The sequence below is a fragment of the Scedosporium apiospermum genome (genome assembly GCF_000732125.1).
Source record: "Scedosporium apiospermum strain IHEM 14462 chromosome Unknown SEQ_SAPIO_0110, whole genome shotgun sequence".
Taxonomy (NCBI): domain Eukaryota; kingdom Fungi; phylum Ascomycota; class Sordariomycetes; order Microascales; family Microascaceae; genus Scedosporium; species Scedosporium apiospermum.
The window spans coordinates 747,769-763,699 of NW_015971811.1; the positions used below are offsets into that span (position 1 = coordinate 747,769).

The 15,931-nt window shown below is 53.4% G+C and overlaps 3 protein-coding genes and 1 pseudogene across 3 annotated transcripts; 2 read left to right on the forward strand and 2 right to left on the reverse strand.

Annotated features, from left to right (window-relative positions):
• Positions 1-1,089: 1,089 nt before the first annotated feature.
• On the reverse strand, positions 1,090-2,561 carry SAPIO_CDS7161 (DASH complex subunit Ask1; the record flags this gene model as incomplete). The annotated part of the gene is made up of 4 exons (XM_016789071.1): positions 1,090-1,217; positions 1,281-2,184; positions 2,263-2,369; positions 2,474-2,561. 4 exons carry the CDS (start codon positions 2,559-2,561, stop codon positions 1,090-1,092), a joined length of 1,227 nt encoding a protein of 408 aa, XP_016640898.1.
• Positions 2,562-3,000: 439 nt separating this feature from the next.
• SAPIO_CDS7162 (uncharacterized protein) lies at positions 3,001-6,608 on the forward strand (the record flags this gene model as incomplete). Its single annotated transcript, XM_016789072.1, has 4 exons — positions 3,001-3,256; positions 3,711-3,883; positions 3,995-4,203; positions 4,268-6,608. The coding sequence occupies 4 exons, from the start codon at positions 3,001-3,003 to the stop codon at positions 6,606-6,608; spliced, it is 2,979 nt and encodes a 992-aa protein (XP_016640899.1).
• A 256-nt stretch (positions 6,609-6,864) lies between these two features.
• On the reverse strand, positions 6,865-8,595 carry SAPIO_CDS7163 (annotated as a pseudogene; the record flags this gene model as incomplete).
• A 6,326-nt stretch (positions 8,596-14,921) lies between these two features.
• On the forward strand, positions 14,922-15,729 carry SAPIO_CDS7164 (uncharacterized protein; the record flags this gene model as incomplete). Its single annotated transcript, XM_016789073.1, has 2 exons — positions 14,922-15,118; positions 15,198-15,729. The coding sequence occupies 2 exons, from the start codon at positions 14,922-14,924 to the stop codon at positions 15,727-15,729; spliced, it is 729 nt and encodes a 242-aa protein (XP_016640900.1).
• Positions 15,730-15,931: the final 202 nt, after the last annotated feature.

Sequence of the window (15,931 nt, forward strand, 5' to 3'; positions counted from 1 at the left end):
AATTCCCCGCCGCCCCCCTCTTCTTTTCCTTCTTGCTAATTCCGCTCTCCGGGTTCCCCATCGACAGGGGATCCATTGGGGGTGGAATGACGGAGGCTATTCGAAAGTTCGGGTAGCTAAAGATGGGAAGAAAGAGGGGAGCAGGGGAATGGCGATTGACCATCCTGGGCTCATTCGAGTCCTCAGGGTGAAAGAGCGGAGGATATAACCTCATCGGGGAAAGTTCGATTTTCTTTTTTTGTCTTCCTTTTTCTAATTGTCACTTCATTTCTTGTCACCTCGACCCGTTATTTCCCTTTTTGGCCCAATCTTGGACTATCTCAGTTTATGCGTTTCAGTCTCGCTTAGCCTTCTCTTACCCGCTGTTTCCGGGCCCTTGGGATTGGTGACGGCATCAATGCTTTTTCCTTTTTTTCTCTCTATAGAATTGGAGCGGGGTGGTACTTTATGGGAGAACGCAGATTCCATTGTTCGATTAACGAGGGCTTTTTTTTTTAAACTGGAAATCATAGCATCTAGGAAGTTCCTTTGTTATTGAGAAAAGGGTTAAGCTCATTTTTAATAAAGGTCCCTGCCATTCTTGAACTTGATTTTGAGACTGTCCTCTCAGCTATGTCAATCATGCAACCCTGGTCACAATGAGATAGGAATGGAGCTTCTTTCGGCTCGAGGGTTGCATGGGCGGTTCTTCGGGTCTGGAAACTGGAGCCCGGAATATGGCGGATAAAGACGTGACTCTCGACCCATCCCTCGTGTTGGTGCCATTTCCACGTGTATCTCCCAAGATAATACCAAGAGGTCTTTGTAGAACTGCGGCTTGTAGTTGCCCCGACTCGGGCGGAATACGTGATCCCATCTCTGCGGAACTTTGTCGCTAGTGATTCATAAACCTCCAAAAAAAAAAAAAGGCCATTAAGTTTTGGATGAAGAGGTTGCCTTGGGACGGGACGTCCCATAATGGGGCGTTCTTTCACGCACAAGTTGGGGAACACAATGGATGCGACTTAGGAAAACTCGTCACATACCGGGTATCTCGTATTCATGTCCCTATCTAAGCCGGCTCCAGGTCAACAGCGCAAGCCTCGCAATCTAGAACGTATCGTCAAGGACGTCCCTACTCATCTTAACCATCGTAGGGCTGTATTCGTCCGTGTCTCCTTCGGCTGCTCCAGCCGTTAAGAGGATGTCATCGACAATCCGCTTGCTCGCCTCGCGCGCTAAGAGGGCCTAATTAGTATCGAGCGAAGTTATAGCAAAAAACTTCGACGAGGGAGGCATACCTGGAGTTTGGAGTAGCTTTGAAGGCGGGAGCGCAAACTGTATAGTCTTCGGAGGACTTATCCCCCCAACTCCATCATCGCTATCACTCTCCCAATCAATCTCATACTTGGGCCTCTTCTCTTCCGCAAAACTATCCCTAGTACCCAACACATCCCTCGTCTTCCTTGCCGTCGGCGTCTGAACACTCACGCCCGGCGTCCTCGGCCCCGCCGCCGCCGCCTCGAGACGCTGCCTCGCCACCATGCCCTTGTACGGAGACATGAACGCCTCGCTCCTCAGCTTCGGCATGGCAATCTCCGGCGAAGACATGGGCGAATCATGCCAGGCCGACTGCGCACGGTGCTTCTGCGCCGAGAGCGGCGGCGCGTTCTTATGCGGCGTGGACTTTAGCCTGTACGTCTTGTCCAGCATGCGATGGAAGACGGGGTCTTTTCCTTGGTCGATGTCCTTGCGCTGCGGCGGCAGCGAGGACCTCGGCGTCATGGACATATCGGGTAACCTCGCCGTCCTCTGCTGGAACAGTAGCGTGGAATTATCCTCTTCTCCGTCTTCGTCGTCTCCTTGTTCGCTCTCAAGAACTTCGGTGGCCTCTTCTTCGTCGCGCATCTCGCGGCGCATAATCTCGTAGGGGGAGCGTAGGTCGGCGAATTGCGTCTTGATCGTTTTGGTAGAGGGGGGGCGCGGCGTGCTGCCGGAGAGCTCGGCGTCATCGAGGAGGGAGTCTTCGTTGTTGTAGGTACGGTCGGCGGGCGTGGCGGTGACGTCCGAGGCGGTGGTAGTGGTGGTGTTCATTGTGGAGTCATGTTGGGCTGTGCTTTCTTCGATGGTTGTTTCGTCGTTGTTTAGCTCTTCGTAGCCGGAGAGGGAGACGTTTGCGGAGGCTTCGAAGAATTGTTTCCAAAACTAGAGAGGGTGGGAAAGAGCGTGAGTGAGTCTGTGTGGGTGGTTCTGGGTCTTTGCGATGTTGAGCTCGGGACATACCTTTGAGGCATCCCACACAGCACGCGAGTGCTCGCCATATTGCTCGACGAGGGGGAGGATACTCGTTGTTACTATACGGTGGGCTTTGCTAAAGTTCTGATCAATCTCTGCCAGGACAATTTGACATATTAGTCGACTAGCTCTTTGGATATGCGGTGAGATGAGGGATGCGGAATGTCGTGGGGTACTGATAGTGGGGGCAGCGACGAACCCTGCAGGGTGAGAGTAATGGATTGCTCGAGTTTTTCGAGCTCTTCTGTCGCGGACAGGTTCCGATTCACTGAAGTAGAGCGCGACATGGCCTCTGGATGTTTGTAGACCGAAAGTGACAGTGGAGCGTGTAAAGTGGGAGTTGTGGTTGTTGAAGAACGCGTGGTTCGACAAGCTTCTGTTTACGCGTGTGGAATTACTTTAGTGGGTGGTGCGGGGTCCTTCGAAATGTCCATTTAAATCCAGATAACGGCGGTGCTTGGACAAGACCACACAGGAACAGTAGCACAACACAGCACGGCAATAATACTGAGTACGAAGGATGTGATGCAAAAAAATTACACACAGGGGTACAGACGTATAGAGAGCACGGTATCAAGCAAGCAGCATCGGGAGCAGAGTGTAAATGGCACTGGGCTTGACTCTGATGAAACTTATCGTCAGACTAGGAAAGTTGGTGGCGTCGTCAACAGTTCTGGGGACAGCTAGGCCTACGGGCGACGCAAACCTCGCTCCTACACAACGGAGATGGAAGAAGTACGAGATGCTCCATTAGAGTCTATCCATGGTCTCGAGTTTTACAATTTGCCAGGACCTATCTCGGCGAGGTCCCTCACCCAACCGCAGCTCATCCAGATTCGCTCTCCTTCTTCACGCCGACGCATCAAGCGCCATCGCAATGAAAAAGAGATTCCCCCGAAGGGAAAGAAAGACATCAAAAATTGCGCCCCCGACGGCCCCGAAGGACAATCGAGCAAGGCCGACTCCGCGATGTGCAATGCAGGTCATCCTCACTGAACTACCGACTTCTTGATCTCGGCGAGCACGGGACAAGGTAAGTATGAGGAAGAAAAGAAGAAAAAGAGAGACTGGAAAATTCGGGGGGAAACGCTGCTTATTTATAGACGGTCAAAGGCGGTGAGAGGAGCTTGGACCAGTGATAAATCAGCCAGGCGGCAGAATTTTTTTTTTTTTCGGTCTTGGAAAAATGATTTTTTTGTGCGTCCTCATTGGTGCGACTCAAGTGTACAAGTACGAGGTACCTTGCCACTGTGAACAGGCAAGAGCGAGTCGGTGGCACTTGCTCCTGCCAGCTGGTGCAGTGGAAGTACCCCACTGTGTTTTCGACTTTCACCTGCGAGGGGCAACGAGTCTGCGCTTATCTCGAAATGTTGATTCTTCGTACATGTACAGCTGGATTGGCCCCAGAACATATCTTTTCGCTTCGCAACGACTAGGTTCACAAAGCGCGAAGAGTCAATTAATCCAGCCGGACATCTATTTCGCGGCAGGGACCAATTCCTCGAGAATCCGCTTGGCGCACTTCACTGTCCATTGCGACCCGCCTTCACACTTGCTCGCGCAGAATTTGCTTGCCGACAGCTTGACGATGGCTCGTCATGGGAAGAAGGTATTAAGATCCTATCTAGCCTGCGCTCTCCACCCCCACGTCGCCAAATGCTTCTAGGGTCGTCGTGCCCTTGCGCGACCGTCATTGACCATGGAGCTGACCATTCATTAGCGCGGTGGCGGCGGAGGCTTTGGAAAGCGGCGGCATCATCGCGACGATCCGAACAACCACAAGAGGTACCCCGAAATCGTCAAGAGCAATGAGAAACTTGAGAGCCACTACAATGCCATTCTTGACATGCCCGACGAGGAGAGGGTCGAGTTCTGGAACGCCTTGAAGAGGGATTTACCGAACAGTTTCCGCTTTTGCGGCTCCAAAGGGTACGAATGCCTCCTCCTAGCCGCACCATGCAAGGGACCACCTTCTTACTAACAGTACACGCAGACATGCTTTGGCTGCGCGCGACCTTCTCGAGACCCGCTACTTCCCCGAGATCCAAAAGATCGAGTACGAAGGCAAAAAAGTCGACCTTCCCCAACCCGTGCCATGGTATCCCGATGAGTTGGCCTGGTGGATGACCACCCCCAAGAATGTTGTTCGCAAGTTCGGGCCCTTCTCTGCCTTCCAGAAATACCTCGTTTCCGAGACTAGCGTCGGTCACATCACTAGGCAGGAGGTTGTCAGCATGATTCCTCCTCTGCTCCTTGATGTCCGCCCCGGCATGACCGTTCTCGACCTGTGCGCCGCACCTGGAAGCAAGTCTTCCCAACTCTTGGAAATGTTGCACGTCGGAGAGGAGGCCCGAGTAAAAAAGGTCCTTCGCGCCCATGCTACCGAGGATGGCCTGGATCTCGGCCCCGAGACCGAAGAGGAGGCGAATGCCGACCTGTCCGTCGACCCTAGCGATGCTGGCCGCGCCACCGGTCTCCTGATTGCCAACGACGCCGACTACAAGCGCTGCCACATGCTTACGCATCAGCTCAAGCGACTATCCTCTGCGAACCTCTTGATCACCAACCACGATGCCACCCAGTACCCCTCGATTAAGCTACCCCCTCTTCCCGATAACCCTAAGCGTACCGTTTACTTGAAGTTCGATCGTATTCTCGCAGACGTTCCTTGCTCGGGAGATGGTACTCTACGAAAGAACAGCAATCTCTGGAACAACTGGGTTCCCGGAAGCGCTCTCGGTTTGCACCTTACGCAGGTGAGGATATTGGTGAGAGCCCTCCAGATGCTCAAACCCGGCGGCCGAGTTGTCTATTCGACCTGTAGCATGAACCCCATCGAAAACGAATCCGTTATTGCCGCCGCCATAGACCGATGCGGCGGCCTGGAGAAGGTTGACATTATAGACTGCTCTGACCAGCTTCCCGAGTTGAAGCGAAAGCCGGGTCTGAAGAGCTGGAAGGTCATGGACAAGTCTGCTCAGTTTTGGGATTCCTGGGCTGAGATTGAGGAGAAGATGAAAGAGGACCCCGAATTCGTTGCTCCTGGACGACTAGTCGAAACCATGTTCCCCAGGACGGGAGGCGAGGACCTTCCTTTGGAGAGGTGCATGCGCGTTTATGCCCATCTTCAGGACACCGGTGGTTTCTTCATTACCGTGCTTGAGAAGAAGGCCGAGTTCAAGGCGAAGCCTGAGAACCAGTCGAAGCCGACTCGTGAGGTAGCTAAGGCCGATGAGGCCGAAGCTGCCCCGGTTCCCGAGACGGAGTCGCATACTGAGTCTGCTGTAGAGACTCCTGCCGAGACTCCTGTAGAGACCCCCGCGGAATCATCGCAGACCAACGGTAAGAGGCCAAGGGTTGAAGATGACAACGAGCAGAAGGACACCGACGCCAAGAAACCTAGAATAGACGGGGACGATGTGCAAATGGGTGGCACGACGGAGGCAAAGGCCCAAGAGACGGCAGCGTCCACTCCCTCCTCCGAGAAGCCCTCGCGACCTGCGAACGGCGAGCGGAAAGATACCTCGATCAAATACGAAGCCCCCTTCGTGTACCTCCCCTCCGACCACCAGGCCATCACCGAGATCAAGAAGAACTACACACTCTCCGACCGCTTCCCCCTCGACAGGTTCCTCGTCCGCAACGAGAACGGCGAGCCCGCCAAGGCCATCTACTACTCCACCTCCCTTGCCAAGGACATCCTCACCATGAACGATGGCCACGGTGTCAAGTTCATCAACGGCGGCGTCAAGATGTTCATGAAGCAGGACGTGCCCAGCCCCGACGTGTGTCGTTGGCGCATCCAGGCCGAGGGTATGCCCATCCTCGAGGGCTACGTCGGCGATAAGCGCGTTGTGCATCTCCATAAGCGGGAGACGCTGCGCAGACTCCTTATTGAGATGTTCCCCAAGATCGCTGATGGGGGCTGGGAGTCGCTTGGCGAGATTGGCGAGTGGGTGAGAGATATGAGCATGGGCTGCCACGTGCTGAGGATCGAGCCTGATGGTTCTGAGGATGGGTTTAAGGAGAGGATCGTCATGCCGTTGTGGAAGAGCGTTCATTCGCTTAACTTGATGTTGCCGAAGGAGGATAGGGCCGCTATGTTATTGAGGTTGTTCAACGATACGACGCCCTTGGTGAATAATGGTTTGCAGATGCAGAAGGACAAGGAGGAGCAGAAGAGGAAAAAGCTTGAAGAGGAGGCTGCGGCTGCGGCTGCTGCTGAGAACGGGGAGGCGGGCGAGGGCGAGGCTGCTGTTGCGGAGGAGACGGTCCAGGAACAGAATGGAGAGGTGGAGGAGGCTCAGGTTGAGGCGAATGGTGCTTCTGCTTAAAAAAAAAAAGGCGAGGTGTCGTACTGAGGATACATGCTAGGGCGAATTTGAAGTGTGGGATTTTTGTGTGCATTTACATGTAGAATTAGAAAAAGAAAAAAAGGGGGGTTTTCAGTGTGCAGGATCAAAGCATCATTTGGACTGTCAAGTCTATCTATTGTTACAGGTTAGATTTCCAAAACTCGTCTATATCTATTCATACAGAATCCATTCCCAAACCTCCCAAAGTCTAATGATTTTCTTCGTTTTTGTTCCGTCAACTCGTCTCGTCCAGTAGTCCTACAGTCCAATGCACAATCGACTGCACACCCTGCCCATGAATCGCGCTCACAGGTATCACAGCACACTTCTCCCTCCAGGCCCCTTCCAGCCCTGTCGGATGCGGTAACTTCCCCGCGCCAATATCATCAACGTACGCCTTGAGCTCCTCGAAATTAGCCTTCGTATCCGGAAGATCGGCCTTCGTCGCCACCACGAACCAGGGTTTCGAAGCGATGTGAAGACGTGTAGAGTCGGCAGGGATCGGAGGAAACTCCGCCGTCGACGGCCCCGAGAGAGGATCTTGCCAGGCGGGGGTGGTGGGTGAGGAATGATCTGAGGTAAGGGTCCAGTCTACGCGGGCGTCAATCTCGCGCGCGCGTTCCTCCTGCTCGCGCATCTGCGCGTAGAGCCCGACCTCGTTCCAGAGGGCGTTGAGGGCCTTGACGGCGTTTCCGGCGCTGAGGTCCAGCACGAAGGCGAGGACGCGGGCTCGTTCTACGTGGCGCAGGAAGGCGATACCGAGACCGCGATCGAGGTGGGCGCCCTCGATGAGGCCGGGAATGTCGGCGATGGTGAAGCGGGTGCGGGGTTCGACGGCGACTTCTTCCTCGGGGAGGCCGAGATCAGGGGCGGCGGGGTAGCGGACATAAGATTTTACGACTGGGCGGCCCGAGTTTTTGTCCAGCACCACGGTGCCGATGTTGGGTTGCAGGGTAGTGAAGGCCCAGTTCCCCACGCGGGTGCGGCTATTGCTGAGGGAGCGGAGGAGGGTGCTCTTGCCAGCGTTGGGGAGGCCGACGAGCCCGACGTCGGCGAGGAGTTTGAGCTCGAGCTCGACGGTGAGCGAGATGGCCTGCTCACCCTTCGTAGCGAAGAGCGGACGCGGGTGCTCGCGCGAGACAAAGTGCGGGTTCCCCAGGCCGCCGATACCTCCCGCAGCGAGGAGGATGGGCTGCGGGGTTGGTCGGCAAAGGTCAAGTTGGATCGGGCCCGCGGGTTGGGCGAAGAGGCGCTCGCGGCGAGGGAGGCGCGGGAAGATGATGTTGCGCGATTCGCTCTTCGAAAGGCCCGGGTAGAGGACCCATTTGTCCCTGTCTGGGTTGTCCGGGTCCTCGAGTTCCCTCCGCTTTTCCTCGGCCAGAGCTTCCTCGCCGCCTTCTTCGAGGACCTGTCTCCGCTTCATCTTTCGTTGAGCGTACCGGATGCGCGAAAGCATAGCTTCTTCTGCGACAGGATCATCGCGGCTGACTTCCCGGACGACGGTGCCGACGGGGACGGTGATGATGACATCCTCGCCTTTCTGCCCCGCTTGCGCATCACCTCTCCCGTTCTTGCCCCTGCCGGCCCGTACAAACCTTCTTCTGGAGATTTTGTGGAGGGATGTCTCTCCGCTCACGGCCTGGATGTAGACATTACCTCCGTGGCCTCCATCGCCGCCATTGGCGGGGCCGTTGGGGAAGTACGCCTCGCGGAGGAAGGCGATGCACCCGCTGCCGCCGGGGCCAGCATAGATGGCTAGCTTAGCCTTGTCGGCGAAATTGGGAGCCGCGTAATCGTCGGGGGCGGGGTTAAGGCGAGATCGGGGGAGGGCATCAGGGGAGGGTGGAGGAGAAGAGTCTGGACTGAGACAGCGGGCCCGGATCGAGAAGGGTCGCGATTGGATGGAGGAGAGGGATGATCTGAGGATGGCGAAGAGGGCCGGGTTACCGGCGGGTCGCGGTAGCATGTTCGTGGTAAGGCGACCGAGGGCGGCGCATCATTTTGTGCCCTGGGTAAGCATATAGAAAGGTTGGGGGGCTTGGTTGTGTAGTGTCGAGTCTCCTGGTCGAGAGAGGCAAAAAGCGAATGGTAGAGTTCTTGTGAGGACGATCAAGGTCACGTGCTGACGCGGCAAAGTGGTGATGCACTAAAAGGAACGATAGCGCGTTTACGCGACCTCACCTAACAGAGCAACATTCTCAGATTGATTCTAGGGCAGGTTGCTGATGTGGATACATGCAATGAAAATAATTAGGCTTATTTAACCTTGTATATGCCTCCTCATTGCTCTTCTCTGCGTCTCTCACCTCTTTACCCCCCCGGTCTTATTTCGCAACACCGGCTTGTTGATGTAGCTGGAAACCTTCGCGCTTGTTAGCTAGGTGATTTCTAGACACTACGAATCACAGAACATGATCGATCGTTATAAGTTGTCAACTACAAGAAACACCATACTAAATACTGGATGTTCCTGCTAAGTATTGTAACCGCCAGGCCTTTTCCTTCTTAGCAGGTCGTGCGCAATCAGTACATCTTCATAAAGTACTACTTCCAGTCGACGAAACGCATCGGTTTTAAATCGAAGTAGGGTAAGTAGTAAGCCGAATGGCTTATATAGGGTAGATCAGCAGGCCGACGCGCAGAAGCTGGCCGGTTGAACCACTGCAGTATTTAATCTGTGATCCGCTTCATTTCCATCGCATCCTTCCCTGTGTGTCATGCACTTGTGATAGTGCAACGTCTGTGGATCGTCCTGTTCAACGCGAAGAAAAGTGGCACTTGCCAGTGGTACCATAGCCATATGCAACATCACGGCGATTCTTGCTACCACAGGTTGACTCCGTAACCTCCATAACCGCCTCCTAGTTTTACCTAGCTTGAGGCCTTGCACTGGAGGCTTGTCAGCTGTTTGCAGTCACAGACAGAGGCAACGCCATCAGCTTCCTCTGGGTGCGTACGGACGCTGAGACTATTGGTTTAGGTCGACAGGCTTTGGGCATGTAGACGTGGCACTCATTTAAACACACCTTCATTGTAGTCTTCTGGGGTTGGTAGCAGAGCTACTCGAACTCACTAATGTCTCTCAATTGTGTGACACAGCACAAGCTGGAGGTTCTCGATCTCGTGAAGCTATGCTGGCATTGAAAGCCGCGAAACGCAGAATGGGAGCATGGATGGTCTGCTTGCTCAGTTCGCCTGATGTCACAACCTACTAGACAGGTGCTCTCCACTGCATCATCAGGACAGACATGAGTTTTTGCGGCGATAATAGATCTTAATCGCACACAAACGCCACCACCCGCGTCTTCTTTGCCAGACCCCTACCTGATGCTACCCGCTGTGCAGTAGCTGGCCGCTTTCTTAGCCGTAGCAGTAGTCGCATACTATTCTCCTATCATCGGAGGCCTAGTGAGCCTTGTAGAAGACGAAGGAAACAGCTGGAAGATTTCACACAGCATCGGGAGCAAACATGCTGGTGCACGTGTCAGAAGTGACGACAGATACCAAAGCCCACGTGGCAAGTAGCCTCAAGATCAGGTCGTTCTCGTCTTTCTCAACAAGACGTAGTCTACGCAGCTCTTGCAAGACGTCTCCTGGCAGCCGGGGAGATCGTGAGGAGACGTGGTTTCCTGTTTCTGCCAGTATGGGAAATGATTGTCTAGCATCCCTTCAATTACTTTCCTGTCTCTTCCCCGGTCTTTTCTGTCTTCCCTTTTCACAAAGTATGACACGGGTAGATGCATCTTACTCGGCTAGGACCGAGGGGTTCAGCCTCGACTCTGGCAATGATGACCTCGTAACGGTTGAAGGAACTCAAGCAATGTTCAAGTCATGAAATGGGAATTTCATACTCGCCGGAGTGAACGACGATAACGGGGACCCGAACTATCGGAGTAATGCCCACCCCTAGCAAGAGGCAGATCCTCGTTGGTCACCCGAGCCTTTAGAGAAACCAATGCAAGCAACCTTTACGTCGACTAAGTATATAAGCCGGCAAGGATAATTCAGAACATCATCGTGTGGCTTGTCTCGTCGTCACGAAACTCGATTTCGACGGGTCGACCATTTCCTTCCTCTGTGCAACTAAGGGCACACCTCATCGAGCTCATCGGCATTAAAGACGTAACAGCAAGCAAAGTGAAACTTCGAACTATTGAGGAGCTTTTGCCCATTCTTATCATTAGTCATCGATGCACCTCATCATTGGTTGTTGCATCTTAACCTTGATGCCGTGGGCTCGGAGGTGTGGAAGGAAATCCGGCCTTTAAATGTCCTACTTTGCACGAGTACTTTCGTATGCAAATATTCTGAATTTCTTGCAGCTTGGCTCGTGGGGGATATTTGAAATCTTCTTAGCCTGAACAAACATCATCAGTCTTATCCGACCCAGACGGCTCGCGGTCCGCAAACAGGCGGGCCTGCAGATGCAGCCATTTCGCAAATGCAAACAGCGAAGCATGCATCCAGATTGGCATATCGGCCTCACCATCAGCCCAAAGGCGAAGCCTGAACGAGAGGAAGGACCCGCATGGGCTCATCAGTGGCGACAACATAGAAGGATCGGCTTCCGGGTTGCATTTGGGGGATTTCTTGCAGGTTGTCGGCACCCAATTGGGCGTTGAGGGCAACCTGCAAGTATCCAATTTGGTGCAATGGGTTGGGTGGACTTCTGAGAGGTTGATTCCAGATGGGTCTTGGATTTTACACATGTTGAAGCGATGACGACAAAGGCTGGGCGCCCCGGCGTTCGACATTGCTTTGGCAGGAATAGTCCAGGGCGGGAGAAGATAGACGAAGTTTCTAGTGCTCGACTGTCAATGACAACGAAAGGATGGGCAAGGACTGCCAGATTCCACCTCATTCCATCACCGGCTCACGAGGCGGTTCACGGCTCGTCTCCTTCACCTCACAAGGTGAGGTTGACCAACGGAAGAGTACCTATCGTACAATTGCTAGACCCCGTGGTGACGCGGATAGAATACATGCTCTGTACCGCAGCCGTACTATCCTCCATTCACCTCTTAAAGATTTTTGGACGAGAGGATTTCTGATTGGACTATTCGGGTCGAGAGTAATCTATGTTGGCTACCAATCTGCCAATGTGCTGCTGTCTGAGGGGTCCAAAACAGGCTCGTGTGTCTTCAGGTGCATGGACGACGTCTCGTGACGGGAGTCGTGCTCCATGGAGCGTCGTAAAGTGCGCACAGCTCAGAGCATGGTCGATTGGATTCATGACATGCCTCATAAATGAACCTCGGCCGTGCCGAATTTTGCACCAGGAGTGCTGAAGATGGTCGCGTTCTCGCTAGCCATGTCAATTGGCGTGTGTTTAGACTGCTTCACCTGGATCGATTTGTAGACTTTCGAAGGTTGCTTCTCGACGAAGAACGAGCGTTCTGCATTTGATGTTCGTGAGATCCTGGTCCGACTTCCTCAGGTTTGCAAGACAGGGATCAGGCGAATCAAATACCACCCTTATACTTGCACGCGGATTTGGCGCTCAATTGCATACGTGGTGTTACACGCCTCTTTACATCAATGATCCAAGATTCCATGATCCACATTGCCTGCATCATCTCTTCACCGCTCTCCTCTCCACCGACCACGTCAAGGTATCAGCACAAGGGCGCGCGGAGCAAACAGGCTTGAAGTGCTCCATACCCCTTCCTTCCAGCCTCCCACTTCATCTCCTCCGATGCCCCTGATGCTCCTGGGCTTGCTGACGGTTTCCGGTTGATCTTGGCCATGTCCAGTCCAAGTTCAAACCTCAGTGCTAGTACACTGGTTGGGGCTGGCCTACAAGTGCACAGGTACTTGTACGAGTAGCGAAATCAATGAGCACTCAAAACTGCCTGTGGTGTTTTCTTACCTTGTCTGTCCACGCATTCTTGGTAATACACTACCTCATACATACATGCCACCACAGCCACCGCAGCTGCCTCACTCAATCTGTTGTGTAAGAATGGAAGGCAGGGCAAGCCCTATTCTTCCGTCGAGCAGTGACATACTTTTTTTGTACAATTGGAGAGAAAGGGGAAAAAATTATTAATGCCAGTATTCGTGTACCGTTCGTTGGCTCTGAACCCATGATTTGATGCCAACAAAAGCATCATCAATCAACAATATCGAATCCAGGACAGACAAACCTTGCCGGATCAATGCTCTCTCCCCACCCCATAATCCCGCTCAAGCTGCTCAAGCCTCCACAATTGTATCGCGGTGCTCCAGGTCCGGACGGATACATTCATATTATCCACTTCCCGCAACGCACTTGCCTTCTTGTAAAGCGATATTATTATTGAAATGGCAGGAACACTCCGACACTGACACTGGCACTGACCCTGTTGTTCTTTCAACATCAATTTCAACATTTCAATTGTTCAATGTTGTTTCCTGCCCTGCTTTCGGTCTGCCCCGCTAGCCCAGTTGCACCTTCCCCGCCCATCCGACCCTTAAAAGCTCTCAAGATCCCCAAATTTGGCGTTCCCAGCCGAGTTCAGTGTTGGGTTCGATTTCCATATTCTAAGATCGAGATCTCATCGTTGATGCTCGGTCTCCAGTCTGTCTCCAGTCTGTCTGCAACCATTGCTGCAACACCCACTATTAGCCAAAATAAGTCCCATTAATCCTCACATCGGTACGTTTTCGGCCTTTGATCTCCTTCCCGGAACACCTCCGCCTAGACTATTCTTGGAACCCTCATCCCAGCTCCCAGCATTGGTGTCTCTCTGAGTCTCCTCCTCTCCGTCTCCATCCTCAATCTTTTCCTCTTTCTCTCTGCCTCTCGTCCTAGCTCTCCACTCCCTGCTACCTGCTACTACGTATCTTCCCACCACTCAATCACCAGACCCCTCCTCCATTTCCCATCATTCCCCCATTCAATATCGCTAGTCTGTCCAGCTTGGCCTACCCGCCATTGGCGACTTCAAGTCAGGCCTCCACAAACACCACCAGATCCCCTCAACTTCTCGTCTCGCCATTGGGCCAGCGTCTTCATGCTTGCATGAGCCAGGGAGCCTGCATTCGAGCCACGACATAGACTTGGATAAGCTAGCCCGCCTGCTCTGTCGTACTTGGCCAATCTCTCTACCTCTACCCATTCACCTCGCTTCCTTCGGCAACAGCCTGCTCCCTTGTTCCTCGTCTCGGTCTCCCGTCTCTGCTTTTCTCTCTCTTCCATGACGGCATTGATGCCCCCTCTGCCTGCCTTACACTCTCGGCAACTCAGCGTGCCCGCATTTTCTCCCTCATATCGCAATCTTCTCATCCCATCATTCCATTCCATCCCTGTCTTATCCTACGACTTGAGGTTAACCTAATCATCTTGTCAACAGCGAACGGACAGGTTCCTTCTTGTGCTCCGGTCCGTCTGCGATCTGCTCACGAACGTAAACAGCAGATCTTCGACACTTGACTGCATTCTTGCGTGCCTCGTGCTGGCTTAACGCTTCCCCATCTTCTATCTTTTTTCGCTTGTTCTTGTTCTTGTCCTTGTCATCCTTGTCCTTCCCCCTTCTCTCGCCACTTCTTTAGCTGCCACCACCCTTCAACCTACGTACGACCGACTTACCAGGGACTTCGCTGTTTCCCTCTCATTCGCGACTCTCTGAGAATCTCCGCCTCTCTGTGGCTCTGACCTACCTCCCCAAGCTGTCCCTTGTGCAGGATACATTAGAAGGCGACTCGACGACTGGCCGCTTCTCCTCACTTTGATTTTGTATATTGTTTCGCCTACCACTTCTCTCTTCCTAAGGTGATTTGATCCTACCTTTGGGCCCCAACTGCAGCTTCCGTATCGGCCCTGCGAGTCCATTCTTAAGTCAGGTTAGTCTCTGAACCCGCATTTCCTTGATCTCATGTCCTTGCTCTCCTCTCTGTTTTCCTTTCTTCGCTCTCTCTATCCTCCCACAAGTCATTCATAGCACGTTACGTATCTGCCCCAAGGGTATTTCCCTCTTAACTGCCCCTGTTCTCATGAGACCCTCACCGGGGTCCCGGGGAAGTAATGAATATTCTTGTTTCGCATTTCCGGTTCTTCTTGTAATTCTCAGTTACCTTTGCTTCCTCCATACATTCTTCCACCATTCTTTGTATATTATCACGCCCTTCTTTGCCCGGTACCATTCTCTCTCCCTGCCATTGCTGGCCTCCCCTACCCTCCACTCGAGATCCCAAAGACACCCCCGAGTGTGGTGTCATACTTGTCTTCACATGTGGCCCTTGGCTACATCCCGTCGACGTCTTTCGTCCTCGTCACCAACCACAGCCACTCCCACAAGCACAACCGCTAAGATGTTTACCAGTGAATACAAACAACCACGTAAAGTCAAATCTCGGAAATCTCGCTCAAACCTTAAAAGGATGGATCCGGACTGTGCCATATGCAACGGGGCTGCTAGCCTACGCTGTGACTGCGAAGCCAAGGCCCTAGAAACAGCAATAAGCCAGGCTGAACGGCGGATGATGCAGTCCATTTATCAGGAAATCCGGTTCGTGTCTTCTTCAGCTCCTACTAACATGCTCTTGGATGATTTCTCGACTAACCCGCGTCTTTTTTTCTATAACCAGTTCCTGGGCTAGGGGACATGCTCAAGACTACATTCTAGAGTATTTCAACGTGCTATCCGAGAGAAGGAAAGCCGCTCACACCGAACATATCGAGAGGATATCACAGGCCGCCTACTACCACTACCGATCCCCACCTCATCCGGCTCAGGTCGCCGAAGCGGAAGCAATCCTGAAGCGTGGCATTGACGAGGACTGGAAAACTAGCGTCCAGCGGTACCCAGAAGTGCTCGAGTACTACTTCAGCTTAGTTGAACTGACGCTTCCGCCCGAAGACCACCCGAGCGTGAAAGATCCCCCCCTTAGCGCCTTGAGCGGCAGCCGAAAGAACGGCCGACGTCCGCCTCCACCCGCTGCTACTATTGCCGGTGGCGCATTCCACCCGCAAGAGCACCTGCCATCGCGATCTTCGCCGCCACCTCCACCTCCCCCACCGATGGGCAGGAGAACCCCGGGGCCGCCTAGGACGAGCAGGAATAGCTACCGCGGCCCTCCACCACCTCCTCCTACGTTCTACGGTCCCCAAGGGTGGTAGGCGTTGGCCGGTGAAAGAACAGCACGGCCTCGTTCTCGAGCATGAGGAATTCATGGGATTTGGAGAATTAATGAAATCTAATGGTCTACCTGCTTATCTCCGGCCTCGATCTATTCAGCTCGCTCTCTCTGGGACTTCTTTTGTACTGGATGTGTGTCTGCCTCCTTCGTCTACTTCTTCTCTTCTTCTTTCTTCTTTATTT